The 15954-nt window shown below is 31.3% G+C and overlaps 1 protein-coding gene across 1 annotated transcript; it reads right to left on the reverse strand.

The window, feature by feature from the left end:
* Positions 1–1101: 1101 nt before the first annotated feature.
* LOC130895311 (facilitated trehalose transporter Tret1-2 homolog) lies at positions 1102–15255 on the reverse strand. Its single transcript, XM_057802537.1, has 2 exons — positions 15092–15255; positions 1102–2480 (listed from the first exon to the last, which is right to left on the reverse strand). The coding sequence occupies exons 1-2, from the start codon at positions 15213–15215 to the stop codon at positions 1135–1137; spliced, it is 1470 nt and encodes a 489-aa protein (XP_057658520.1). The 5' UTR covers positions 15216–15255; the 3' UTR covers positions 1102–1134.
* Positions 15256–15954: the final 699 nt, after the last annotated feature.

Here is a 15954-nt window from a genome sequence, read left to right on the forward strand (position 1 = left end):
TATGTTATCTATTGACTTCGATTCATGTCATTTGAGGTCATTTGGCCAATGGGATCACTTGATCACTTGGTTAACTTTTTCAATTCTTAAATTTTAACGCTCAAAATATCTTTCGGTTCGTTTCTAAAGCTATACAGGAATTAAATGCAAGAAACCTGAGTTAGCTCTATGCTTCCTGTGAGGAAATATCGCTGCTTTAGATGAAATGACGAAAAAAGCGCTAGTAATTTTGTGTGAAAATGCACTGAGAAATATTGAGAATGACAGTTTTTCTTTTTTTATGAACAAAAATAAGGTGAACTCAAAAGCAAGCAACAATGGTAAGAATGCTATATAAGAAGAAAAATTTTTTGACAAGGAGTAGAAAAAAACGTAGTGATAAAAAAAACCATAATTGTCAAGGAAAAACATGTTTCTAGCTTCGACAAATGAGAATACGGGGAATAATTTGAATAAAAAGTATATTGAACACAAAATTGGAATGTAACTTAGAGTTTGAATTGGCTGGCAATTCACTTGACTCACATCACTTCGTCCACATCTAACGTGATATTTTCCAAGTTGTGTTAAAACTTTTTTCATTTAACATATGTTCCGTTGTAGGAAAGGGATAGAAGTTGCATGATACTAAATTTGGTGAATAAAATGGATGTTGATAGGCCAAAAGCTAACGAATAAAAAACAATTTGTTGTACAGATGTTGTCATAAAAAAAGCCGTTAGTCAATTTCGCATTTTTCTTTGTTCATAAATTATTCCGTGATCGTTTTAGTGAACCTATTGAATAGAAAGGTGCATGCACTCTTTGTATATTTTCATATCTTTGAAATTCTTTAATAGTGGCACATCCTTAAGTGACTGATATTTACTTTTAAATCGCTAATACCATTTACTTACCATAAATGTTTTTTATCTCTTTTTTAAATTGTTTTAATTATACACATCTTAATGTATGGTTCCATGTGTGTTTCACTACTGACACTGCAATCTCTATCTCGGCAAAGGAGCTGTCGTAGTAAACTGACAAACTCTGTATTCAAAGTACCTTTTGTACCATAATTATCGCTTTTCGGGACTAATATAATATTAATACAAAAATATATTTGTGAAGTATTTGTGTTTATTAATTTTTAATTTAAAATATTCTATAATTTTTCAATACAATTTGAATTTCTGCAATACTTTTTCCTCGAACATCTGGTAAAAGCTTGAATATTAAGAAAGATCCAAAAAAGCAAGATACCCCAAACATCCACATACACCAATGTGTTCCAATCATTTCAGCTAGTATGGGATAGAGGGCGGTGTAAATAGCCAATAAAAGACTGCTCAAAGTAGAAATAACAGCGATGGCAGTTGCCCTCACATCAGAAGTGAACAATTCACTCATTATAGCCATCGGAATTGGACCAAGTCCGATAGAATATGAAACAAAATAGATACAAATAAATACCAAAGGTGCCCATTGGAATTTATCGATTAAAGGTGACTTTACTTCTTTTAAATAGAACGATATACCCAAACAAGTGGCGGATATACCAGCTCCAATTGCAGATATAATCAGCATTGGCTTTCTTCCTGTACTTTCTATAATAAATGTAGTAATAATAAAAGTTATTAACTTCACTGTCCCAACAATAATGGCGATATTGTCACCAGAAATATTGGAGCCCGAATCATTGAATATTGGTCCCAAAAGAGGTGTTATTACTTGAATACCACAGAAGTTTTGAAGAAGAATTGGTAATAAAGCCAATAATAACCCAATTCTACATTCTTTAGTGTTAATAAGCATGATCAAACTGAATTGTTTCTGCTCATCCGGTGTCAAAGTACTTTCCTTTAAACTATTGAAATCATGTTCTATTTGAATTTCAGTTTTATTATTTCTCAATTTTTTCAATGTCTTTAGAGATTCGTCGTATCTTCCTTTTGTAAGAGAATACGTTGGACTTTCTGGCGCAAGTAAGAATAATAATAAAAAGGGTATTAAAGGTAATCCTATTAAGAGAGTGAATAAGCGAAGATTGAACATAGGTCCTATGATAAGACCATACAATTGTCCAACGGGAGAAAAAACAGTCATTAGACATCCATGCTTAGCTCGGTTATGGTCATCACATATTTCTGTTAAGTATACTGGAAGTATTCCCCACACACCAGCACAAAAAATTTGGATCATGCACATGAATCCAATAATTAAGTAAATATTATTACTAAAAGCTAATCCTACGATACTTAGAAACATTCCAAGACCCATAGATTGCAGACTTTTTTTTCTTCCCATAAAATCTGCTAATTTTGGTAAGAAGCAGGCCCCTATTAAAGACACAACGCCTGGTATTCCTAACAATAATGATGTTTCAATTGTAGTTATTTCTCTACCTAGAATGTTTTCACTTGTATCATTCGAATGCAATTTTATGATGGCTGGAGACGTCCAAACATTTGTCGCCGAACTGACTAACATCAGAATGATTCCTGGAAAATGAAAAGATATTTTATCATACAAATTATTAGATGTATTGATATCATCAAAAATCTATTACGTTACAGTGTTACCCCATATGGTTCATTTCATAAACGATATTCACCTGTTTAGATGAGATTGCTATTATCAAGATATACTTGATGATTCGTAAGTAGTAGACCAATTTTTAACAAGTTCAGACTAATTAAATTCTCTTAATAGCGATGGATCTAAATTTGCTTCCCAGATTAGATTTGGTGAGGTTAGATAAAAATTTGTTAGAGAAATTAAATTAGTTTGTAGACGTCGTTGCACACGTCCTTTGAATTATATGATACTTGCTTCAAATTTCTTATCATTAATCTACAACTCACTCATTCAATGTTAATCGCTCTCGCGATATTCAAATGTAGCTGCTTCTCTACATGGACGTCAATCTATTTAAGAATGAAGTTCAATATTTTCTAAATTGATCATACTAATGAAAGAGAAATCATCAAAATATTTCCTACAAATAATTAACAAGTCCTTCTATGACGATTGAATGCGAAAATTATGTAATACTGGAAAAATTGATAACAATATAATGAAATTTGTTTATTTGTATGTTACCTAAATAATAAATAATAAATTCATATATCTCATTTAAGTATGAAAAAAAAGCTTTCAGATACTTTAGGACAAAAACATATAATGGAATGTTGACAGATACCAGTAAGTTTAAATTTGTCATTTAATGAATAGTTTAGAACTTTGTTGTTGGGTAAACTGATCAACTATTGGTCATGGATGCATCAGAACAAGGGGCAATTAGCATTCCAAACCTTGCCATAAGTTATTCCAATAAATATGTAACCGATCTAGTGAAATATCGTCCCAAATACCGTAACCTTTGGTATCCCAAAATTATCACCACTTGGCAATAATAATAGAAAATTTTGATATAATTCATTCGCAAAATTGTGAAACAATGAATTGGAATCAATTACCCCATCCCTGAACCGTACTTTTTCCAATGATGCATAAATTTTATGTGTGAAACACCAGGTTCAGAATGAGAATACATATTACCATAACTCATTTTTATATTTCACTTAAAATTTTAGTTCATTATTACATTTGAACTATTCTGTAGGGTAGCTTTGCATCAACAACGAGGTTTTGGAGCCAAGAGGTACAAAAAAACCCAAACTAAGGAAACAAAAATGAGAACAAAAATATTCACAAATACAAACCAATGTAATAAGTGAAATTGAAAGCTTGATAAATTCTAAGAAAATGAAAACCTGTTATGAGGGCTGCTACTTAAGTGAAAACTAATGTGAATATGTCAAATCTGACATATCATGAAATTTATTATTTTTAGTGTATTTAGAACCTTTTGTCTTACGAGTGCTATTTGAGTTGTTGCATAAGCATATCATAAGCATATATGTGTCAAAAAGTTTTATTCGTATTGTACAGCGCATAATTTGATAATCGCTTAAAAAAGCTCATGTTGATTGGTGGAAAGAAATGCTGAAAAAATTCAATCACGTTGCTTCAATGACGTCTTTAAGATCTTAACAAGGGATGATTCATGAATATATGCATATGAACCCCAAACTACACAACAATCGGCTGTATGGGACTTTCAAGATGAGCTAAATCCAACAAAAACTATTCGCACATGAAGCACATGGTTGCTAATTTTTTTCGCAATAAATATACATATCACCACCGTTCCTTTAGAGCAACATAGAATGGTGAATTCTGTATGATACACCAGCATTTGTTTACCAAAAACTCAGAAAACAAATCATTCTCCACCACAACAATGCGAGCTCACACACATCAGTTCAAACCAAAACGTTTCTGAGCGGTCAAATAATCGAATTGATGAATCATGCACCGTACAGTCCTTGTTTGGCACTCAATGATTCCTTCTTATTTCTGCAGATTAAAATTAAATTGGGAGGTCAACGTTTTTCTACTTCTGAAAAGCGGTTGATGCAGTCAAATGTAGCAACATATAATATAACCATTATAGAGGCACAGTATTGTTGAATTATATACAGTGATTTCACGAAAAAGGGAAAGAAAAAAGTGATTAGTAGAATAATCAAGGTAGCAAAGAAATAACGAAAAATAAACCAGAAGTATACTTAGGTTTTCTAGATTCACAATGGCTCATATCTCCACAAGATCAAAGCCTAGGACAAACATATCATCAGTGAATAGAAACAGAAGACCATTAAATGACGGTCTCAGTACAAAAACAGAACTAGAATAAAGCACTCTGAGAGGTACAAAAATCTGAACTACATTTTAACCGAAATCTCACGCAACATCAATAAGAAATATCGAACTTCACCAATAATTTCTTTTAAATGAAAAAATGCGCCGTTTGTACAGTACACTGAAACCTTCGTGAAGTATAGTATATGACTTCAATCTTTTTCTTCTACCTATGGGGTTATTCGTAAATGGAAAGAAAAAATAAAGAGTAACAAACTCATTTTAAGTAGTTCTAGTGAGTGAATTAACGGTTCAGATGTTAAAAATATCCTCCACCTTTTACTTTGTGAGATTCCGAGTAACACACATCTATAGAATTTCAAAATATTTCCAATGCAAATCAATAAATCAATCAATAAATACTTATGAGATGCAGCAACTTTTACCCTTTTTTGAGTTCAGCGTTTGAAAATTGCTTAGGATTAAAATTATTTTATGTTTCTGTTCTTCCTTAAAACAAGAATTTTCAACGTTGATTCAAGGTTTCAATCAAGGTTTCTGATTTTGACTGCCCATGCTGTTGTTAATAATACTCATTTAGAATTAAGTATCGACGCGAAGTAGAAGGTGGATGATCTTTTCAATATCTGCTATGTTGATTTATCCATCGTTAGTACTAAAAAATTTATATAACTTCTTCATTTAAAAAAAAAACCTTTTATTTCCGAATAACCACATAAGTAGGAACCTAAAAGAGTTATAAAAGTAGTGAGAGAGTGAGATTCCATTTTCATGAGCTTTTCAATGACCCTATATATGACAAACATTTTGTTCTTATTTGTGCGAACACGAGTGTAAAGCAGTTATGGATTTTATATCTATACCCTTGAAAGAAGTGGCATGGAAACAATAACGCTTAAAAAGGCGCAAAGTATTTTCTTCAGATTGATACAAGCTAGATAGCTTTCATTCAAATACATTGTATATATATGTAATATTATATAAGTGTAAATTGCTAATAGAAATGAATCAAGTGTATTTATTATGTTTGGAGATATTAGTTTGAAGTCAGAGAAATATTCAGTTAAATAAATGGATGAAAAGCTGTCGAATGTCCACATCACATGAAAATTCCATAATTCGAGCCAGTTCATTCGAACTAAATAAAATAAACTTCCTTCATAGAATAGTAAATCAAATAAAACACGAATCTCTAGATCATAGTTCCTATTTTACCATTATGAAGTTTATAGTCCAAGAGTTCTTCATAAAAACGGCTCGAAACCGTTCCCAAGATCAGAGCCTGAAAGTTGTAAGTAAAACCCTAAAAGTACATCATTAAATGGCTACTCTGCCGGTATCAAACGTTTGAGTATGAAAATGCCAGCCGGTTTTCCACGTTGTAAAACATGCGAGAAAACTCGAAATTGTTTCCACGTAAAAATTGTTTAGAAACATTTTTAAGGTGGTCTCAACTAACATCGTTAAAGCAATGGCAGAAGTTTAGTCGTTCAAAAAAGCCTTTGGCAAAGGCGATTCAAAAATGTCGGAAAACTTCCCTGAAAAATCGATACGGTTTCCGTGTTTAACTTTTTTCTCAAAATTATTTAGCCCTTAATTAAGAGCTGAGCATAAGTTTTAGATGACAATAAACTTGCGGCGGATATTATTTAGTCGGAAAATATCAACAAATTTGTTAATACACCATTATTCGCTAAGTTGGCAAGTTGAGGCTAATTTCATGTCTGTCATTACAATTATTTTCAAAATCTACCCCAATTAAAAAAAATTATTTCGATACTCACTGAGTTACTCGAATTTTTCATAGCGCGTTCAATTTTCTGCTGTTTGTTGTCATATGTATAAATAAAAAGTAATACCATATATAATTTCTAAAATATATTTTTTCATTGTATAGTTCATTGGTTCATTTATTATTTCATCGATCATATATTATTTTGTAGTGTGCATCAGTAAAATACTATGCCCAAAATTGACTCTTCTATCAACTACCACAATGTCAGGTCTGTTATTCATCACCTGTCTATCGGTGATAATATACCAATCGTAGTAGAGTCTAAAACCTAAAATTGTCATTTTCAAGCACTTTGCGCCTGGTACTTGAAGTATACTCGTAGTGTGTATGTATTGAGAAAACCGAATTTGTTGGCTAGTTTCTGTTGAATGATGTTACACATTTGATTATGCCGGAGCAGATAGTCAGTATTGACTACAAGCAGATGTTATATGTTGAATGATCTCTGATATTTGCTGACATTTTCTGCATTTTTCGTTATGAGTTTCCGGATCGTCGAGCACATTCTTCTCGTAGTCGTAGGAAGCCATCTATTTGAAGTTTCTTTTTTATTAATACTATGTCCAATGATGGACACTACAAAAAAGTATTGAAATAACATATAACCGATGAAATAATAAATGAGCCAATGAACTATACAATAAAAAATATAGTTTAAAAGTAATATATGGTATTTATTTTTATTTATAGATCTGTATAACAAATGATGTAAGCTTCAAACAGCAAAAAATCAATCACTGAATGAACTGAATATAATAAGCGATCAGCAGCGTACGCTCTCTTTCTCTCTCTCTCTCTCTCTCTCTCTCTGTATCCTGGCTTACCAAAAGCAAGAGAGTGACTTCAAATTGAGCTCGCAATAAGAGTTTCTCAGCGAGTTTTAAGACGCTACATCTTACATACCAATACGCCTATTATCAGTTATGTCAAAATTTCTTGAAAAAGTACTGATTGAGAAAAAAGAACCGGTTTTAGAAGCCAGAAGACTAATACCTAACCACCAATTTAGATTTAGAGAGCAACATGTCCCCATAGAACAAGTTCATCGAGTCACAAAAAAGTGTATCAATCTTTTGATGATAAAGAATATTGTCCAGACAAGGTCTAGTTCAATGGACCTTCCTCAAAACCTTTTCCAACCCTACAATCCAACTTTCAAGGCAAAATCGAAGATTACATCACACAAGTGCACTTGACCCGATCCTCTATCATATATATACAGCTGATATTCCCACACAAAATAACTTAACTACCACAATATATGGAGAAGAGATTGCTGCTCTAGTATCTCACCAGGATCTAGGTCATTCATATATTGCAGACTATCTTGGACTGCATTTCCTTGTGGCTAAAAACTAAAAGTAAATGAAAATAAAACTGTGCATGGTACCTATATCCAACGGAGAGGAGCCTGACCAACTGTGATATTAAACGGGCATCTTCTGCAGCAAAAAGAGAGTGCGAATTCATCTGGATTGACGGCTAGCCTGGAGCCCATATATACTAACCAAGACAAAGCAAATTATACTGGTTAATAGGTCTTAAATCCCATCTAACAATCGACAACAAGCTGTTAATGTACAAAGTCACACTAAAACCCATTTGGTTTGGAACTATGGTATTCAACTATAAGGCACTGCATCCATCCAGCTCAAGTATAGAAATTATAGAAAGATTTCAATCGAAAATACCTCTAATGAGACCTTCCATCCAGCGAAGGCTTAGAAGGCATCTTCCGTATGATCTGTCTGACAGATGTTAGTATCATAGTGTTGTATTGTGTGGTTATCCTTCAATCAAAAGATTTTTTTTAGTGAAGGAAAATTGCCACTGAGTGATTCTCCTACAGTTTATATTGCCTTAAACCATTTGCGCATTGTAAAATTTTACAGACTGCAAATGAAGAATGCGTTAAAAAAGTTTCCAATATCTACACGTGTTCATAATTATTTTAATAAAACTGCATCGTAGTGTTTTAAATTATTTTTTAGAATAAATTGTTGATTTTGAGTTAATTATAAGATTAAATTCATTATCATTATCGTTTTCAATCATAGATAAACGTATTAAGTATGTGATTCGTTATTGATTTTGTTGTCAAATTATACCAGTGCATCTAGTGGAACTTCACAAGTAGTTTTAAACACGGTTATTTAAAATGATATATTCATTTATTTTGAATAAGAAGCTTGAAATTTAGACAGGTTTTAATGAATATGACAAGAATTTGATATACAATTTGAGATAATCTGGACAATTAAAAACATATCAGAATGATTCTAAATCTTCAGAAAATACGAGAATCCGTTTTTCTTTTCGCTATTCAATATTGTATCAGAATAGATATTAAGCATCACTGTAAGTTGAACAGGGACATGAAAACAATGTGTAGCACAGTTCTCCACTTTGGATATCGAAAATATGCAGTGCTAATTTAAAAATAATAGATTTAGTGAATCTACCATTCAACGATAAGCTATATTTATAGAAGTTTCAACATTATAATGGAAAGAAACAATGAGGAATTTTCCAATAAAACTAAAAGAATCATAAGTAATGAATTTCGAGGACAATAACTAGGTATATATAGGAGCGGTTATGAAGAATGACGGATACGAGGCGAGGGAGAGAATTGAGAAGCAAGACTTATCATTATATAACTAATCTCGAAGAAGACAAAGCCATAATATCTGTAGAAAAAAATAATAAGGTCAACAGTAAGCTCCAAAACATGAGTACCAATCCATAGTGAAAATAAAACAGGAGAATTAAAAACAAATAAAATAGCAAAAAAATGTGGTATACGAAAAAAGACGTTTGTGATGAAGAGAAAGAAACCCTTAAGTATAGTTTTATTGTCAAGCCTACACTATCATTTCTCATACTGTGCTATGTTAATTCATATGATAATGATATACAGATTTTGAACAAAGTATAAAAATATATAAGTAGTTGCCCCTTTTTCCTGACTCCAAATCACTTTAATATTGTATTTCTAGAGCTTTAGTGTGTCTTTTGTTCTTCACTAACCATGCCAAGATTTGCTATTCAAAATAGCAAAACCATTGGTGGGATCTAAAAAATTCTTTTAATGGGATTTCATAATTTTTTCCTGCTTATTCTATGACACTTCACTTTTACAAATTAATTCGAAGCTACGACTTTCTTTCCTGTGGAATAAGATTCCTAATTTACTTTTCTGATAAAATGTGCAACAAAATGATTTCTTCTAACTTAAATTCACTCGATTATGAAAAAATTGACATTTCTCACATTTTTCAACCATCCAGTCCTTGTTTCATGAGGCCTACTAATATATTATGGGACAACGTAAAAAGAGTTTTTCCTGCTTTATTGAAAAAATATACCTATTATTGTTAATTCCATGTTAACAAGATGTTTTTTTTATAATATAATTTTCTCTGCGCACAAAACAATATTTTGTAAGCCCTCCATTTGAGAAGACTATGATCTTCAAATCATTACAAATTTACAAATCATATCGATAGTTGCATTTGGAATAGTTACCATATATATATATATATATATATATATATATATATATATATATATATATATATATATATAATATACTTTCATCAATGCTGAATTAGAAAACCCCAACCGAAAAGTTTACCACCACTCCTCACCTCCACAGTTTAACCCTATATTACAGTCAGTATAGTACAGAAATATAATGAATAACGTTGCTTTTGAATAATCAGATATCATAACAGATCCATTATTCTGCAAATAATTTTCAAAAGTATTTTGAAATTGGTTGATTTTCAATTTTAAATGCAGAATTTCAAAAACATGAGACGTCACCAATTTTTACGTGGACTTACAACTCCTATGGTTGATGCAGTTTATCTACATCAACCTCTAATTTTTAATAACCTATATCAAGAAGTGAAGAATCTCTAGATTTTGACTGTCTTTTTATTGGTCCTTGTCTACCAATCCCTCTCTTACGAAAATACTACTTTCAGATTTCACAATGACATGCATTACGAGAATGTGCGTTTTCATCTGACCTATCATCTGATAAAATTGAATAAATTACCTTTGGAAACATATAAGCAAGGACTATTACAACATAATTCATTCAATTGTGAATTACGATTATATAAATCCTAAAAGATCTGCAGATCTCTATCGAGATCATTATTAAGTGGTTCTAATATAACTTTGTACGGAGGCTTCTTTTCGACTTTCAGAATACATAGTACTTAGTCTTAACATTTGACTATGAGTTATTATAAAAATTATTGTCAACACTTGATACAACATCAAATTTTACAATTTGGAATATCTTGGGAAGTCCAACATTTTTAATATTGCCAAGATAGCTATTTTCTCTAAATTCTTCTAAATTTCACAGACTGAAATCTCGCTAATATGTGTGTCCAATTACTATGCATTGAAAAAATTGCAAACCTGTTGTTTGATTTTCGTTTTATTCCCACACCCTAGAAGAAGAACAGAACTTCAACTGTTATTTTAATTCAAATTTTGACAGGCAATTTTATTTATATCAATCGGTTGCAACTTGATTGGTTAATTGCTTTCGTGTATTTCTTGATCTTAATTGTTTTTCATTGAAAGATAAATACCGCGTGAGTGACTTAAAATATTGAACTACTGCAGTAGAGCCTTTAACAATTAAGATAATTTTTTGGTCATTCCATAGAAAAAATAATTGACTCACTGAGCCATTCCTGAATGCAATATTGAAAGACCTCACAAATTGGGTATTACAAGCCACATAATTCAATTCAAATGTATCAACGAGTGAGTCACAAGTTCGGTGACTTACCTACGTTCTCATATTTCAAAATTAGAATTTGGACATTTTCAATGTTATTGTAAATTGCTTGCAGAATAATGAATTTCTTCTATAATTCAGCCGCATCCTGTATAATATAAAATACTATCAAATATCTGTTGTTTTGTTATATTCATATAAAATCTGTATATTTAATCTTTTAGAAACAATTAATGACTAATCTGACATATTTTGTTCCATAATTATCATTTAATAATTGTGGGATTAATAAATTAACAATGATGACTGAAACTTCTAAATATAATCTAATCAATTATTTATGATAATTAATAGCAATCTTCAATTTAAATGAACAGCTGTATGATAGTCACGATTTGGTATGTGTTTTGTTACACGTATTCAGTTAATTGTTATTATCTTGTTATTAGTGAAAATGTATTTAGGTTGTTAAAAAAATGAGTATATCCGGTATTAACCTGTTTATTTACAGGTACTTAATTTATACGAATCATTCGAAAACACTCAATCGATATAAAAATAATCTGCATTCCATCTTGAGAGAATTGTTATCCGCAAATGGATAAACCATGAAGAATAAAATCAGTTCGAACTTGACTATCTCAATTATGGTATATTACACATCATTGTAGTTCAGAAACCTTTAGTACTTCTTTGAGAACAGATAAGCTTCATGATAATTTTTTGCTTGACGTCGTTGGAGAGTTGAGAAACAATAATTATGAGCATAACGGTGAAAGACAGTGCAGACATGGTAGGTTGAACCATTAGCGATGTCACTGAGTAGCCTAAGTGCAGCCTCCAACAATCCGTAAGTAAATTGTTCAAAAGTTGGTGAGTAGAAACCGACTTGGGATAATATGAATTTAACAGAATGCTGAATTTTCGTCGCTTCAATAAATTTCGTAAGATTTCCAAGTCAATAAGAATTTCACGTGTTTTCTAAGTTGATAATTGATCGAAGTGATGCAATACAGGTAGGTACTTTAGCATATTAGTCAGTCCATAACAACTCAAACTGATCAGTGATGGAGGCCAAAGAAGTGATGTTTTGTTTCTCCAACATGAAGGTATTGGTATATATGATATATGCGAGTATATTTCAAATTATTACTAAATTAACTTAGATTTGAAAAATTAACTACCTCAGGAAATCAATGCAAATAGCGAAATATTTATATTTTTAGATTCATGTAGAATTAGACAGTAGGAGTAAGGCATAATACATGTTACATCACTCATTGAGTCGTGTGACTGACACACATTAAGAAATCCATGACGTTTATGGAGTACCATCTTTCAAAAGACCATGTATGAAATTTCATGACATTTCGATTAGGTAGTCAGAAAACAGTGGCAGTCACTTAAAGGAGCTACTTTTGTTATTTTCAGAACAATGGATGCAGAAAAGTTTCGTGTGTTAATTTATCATTGCTTCTTGATGAAAAAATACTATACAAGCTCAGCAATGGCTACAAAAGTGTTATCCGGACTCTGCTTCATCGAAAACAATTTCTTATTGGTTTTCTGAATTTAAATAAGATCGTTCAGATACAGATGACATGAAATAATGCACAAATTGATTATATCTAATTTTAATTTGGAATTGCTTGAGATAGCCGAGGCTGAAAGATATCAGAAGGCACTGTATTCACAATTATGCATTAACATTTTACCATAGGAAAGATGTTTTCGAAGTAAGTGCCTCGTTTACTCACAGTCGATCAAGATTCAGAATAGTGTTTGGCCACGTTTATACGAAATAAATCGGATTTTTTGCATCAAATGTGACAATGTATGAAAAATGGATCCATCACTTCACTTCGGAATCAAAACGATCATCATCTAATTGGTAAACCACGTCCGAAGCGACCAAAGGTACAACCGTCAGCTGGGAAGGTTATGGCTCCAGTATTTTGGGATGCACATGGAATATTGTTCATTGAATCAATAGAGCGTACTACATAGAGCTGCTGGATCGATTGAATGCAAAAATCAAGAAAAAGCGACTTCATATATCGAAGAGAAAACTATTGTATCACCAAGACAATGCACCGCTTCACAAGTCGATGGCAGCGATGGTTAAATTAAACGAATTAAAATTGCTTCTTCGTCTACCGTATAGTCCAGATTTGGCCCCCCGTGACTACTGGCTGATCGATGATCTCAAAAAAATATTCGCCTGTAAGAAATCTAACTGAAATGAAGAAGCCATTGCTGAAAATGAAGCAAATTTTGAGGCAAACGACAAATCTACAGGCACGGCAACGAGAAGTAAGAGAAGCGTTGGAATGATTGTATTGCTCTTGAAGGAAATTACTTTGAAGAATAAAATAAATTTTTGGCAAAAAATGTGTTTTTCTAAGTAAGTCACACGACTTATTCAGTGATGTGTTAATAACAAATTTTGCTTTCCAAAAGATGAATATCCATATATGATATATGTGAATTCTCACCACAAAAAATTTAATTCCGAAGTTTAGTAGAAATAATGATTTTCTCAAATGAGCTACTTCTTTTAAACTAGAGCAGGAATTTCTCATCATATGCAAGTCTTTTTTAACGTTTTACCTATCGATCCTCCATAACACAAATTCCTTAGTGGAATATTAATTTTCGTTATTTACTGAAGTGTTCCAGAAAATATCAGACAAGATAGATATTGAACGACATGAACAGTTTTTTTAAAAACTAAAAATTTTTTGAGATAACAAATTCTCCTAAAAAATTTTTATACCAAAAATGCATTCCTTCATAGCCCCAAAAAACATAAGATTCACTTAATTTATTTGTTAGATTTTAATAACAAGAAATGCTTGTACATAGGTATATTAAGAAATTCGTTGATTAGAAATGTGTGCTACTATATAATAAATAATAATCTTAATCCAAGTACAGCTGAATTTAACGATTCGGCTGAAACTTCCACTGGAAGTGAGAGAATAGAAATTTCAACTATGACTGATGTCATTAAAATCAAAATACCGTCCTCAAAAAATAATGATTGGAGATGACCGGGATTGCAGAACTGAATTAATTGATTATGAATCAGGACCCAAAAATTAAGTTTCACTTTTTGATGAGGCCAAGCATTCATTTGAATCGAAATCGACGAAACTATAAAAAACCAACGCAACGTATCGGCTGGTATTCCAGGCCAATTTTTTCTAATGGGAATGTAACAAGAGTATTTCGTCTAGAATTGCTCTGAATTGCCACTTTCAGCTTGATATGCAGAATTTCGATACTATGACGCGCCACTATATCACATGACAATATATCTAAGGTAAGGTAAGAAATGCAGAACATAATACCCTTATGTTAAGAAATATTTTGAAATAATCTTTGAAATAAGCGATTTTTTCATTTTACTATTAAATTTGCCAATGTGTTACCTTAGTAAAAAGCAATGCAGAATCATAAATTATTTATGATTCTCCTTGAGTATGATTCAATAGAATTTCAGTACGGGGAATAATTGATTTCCAAATATAAATATAGATTCATTTGTTAATTTTCACAAAAATCTTTACTTATTAACCAGTTATAACATTTAAAATGATATTATAATATTATTTGGGCATATATTGTACTAAAACAAGAGAAATTAAATCATTTGAAACAATAGAATGTGGTGTCTTTATTGCACTTATATTTGAAAGAGAGATTGAAACAATGAAAATTTTTGAGAGTCCAATTGCATTTGAATTATAGCAGACAGAACGTAGGAACTATTCAAATTCAACCCAAAAGTGGAAATTAGGAATCAAAATTGTACCTACCTGTGAAGACAACGAAATATAAAAACAATGTGTCAGGTTTGTGTTTCTTTTCAGCTTCAATGGCCTCTCCAATTGTTAGATCTTCTTCTGAATCGCAGCTTTCACTCACTTTAATTTCTGACATGTTGTCTTATGTATTTTACAATTAAAATAGATTATTTTGGAAATTTATTTCAATGTATACAGAAAATTTTTACTTGAAGATTTGATAACATTTTCTAATACCTTTGTTTGATTTTTAGATAAAAGTGAATTTGAATATGAAGTGTACCAACTTTTGTTGTTAGTTAATCAATGTATATTTTTATAATAAAAAAATTGTTTATAAGAAAATCAACCTAAAGTTTACAATTCATATGAAATTTTTAATAAATAAAGAATTGTGAAAACAAAAAATATGATCTCAACATAAAAATAAGATAATTAGAATATTTGCGGATTAAATATAAAACAACGATAATCAACATTTTTTTAAAGTTACAAAATGTTTTACTTTTTTGATAACGTTCATGCGTTCAAATCGGAAAAGCTCTCACGCACCTTCGCGCTTGGGAGAAATATGTAATTTTTCTTACTTGTTCTAAAATACGAGGGCTGCTAATTAAGCTCTTAGATAGACACCTTAAAACAAATATTTACTAATGGATATGGCTCTATTGTTTTCCAAAATATTCTCCAAGAAGATCAATATATTTTGCATACGTTTGAATCAATGGTCGAAGTAGTTTTTATCATTTCGATTGAGATACCTCCAAAATATGTGATTTGAATACATCAACCTCTTCTTCAGGTGTAAAAAAAATGGAACTCACCTTTCATTTTTGATATATGGGAATGGGAAGAAATCATTGGGTGCCAAAGTG

Source organism: Diorhabda carinulata, chromosome 6, assembly GCF_026250575.1.
Source record: "Diorhabda carinulata isolate Delta chromosome 6, icDioCari1.1, whole genome shotgun sequence".
In the NCBI taxonomy this organism is placed as follows: domain Eukaryota; kingdom Metazoa; phylum Arthropoda; class Insecta; order Coleoptera; family Chrysomelidae; genus Diorhabda; species Diorhabda carinulata.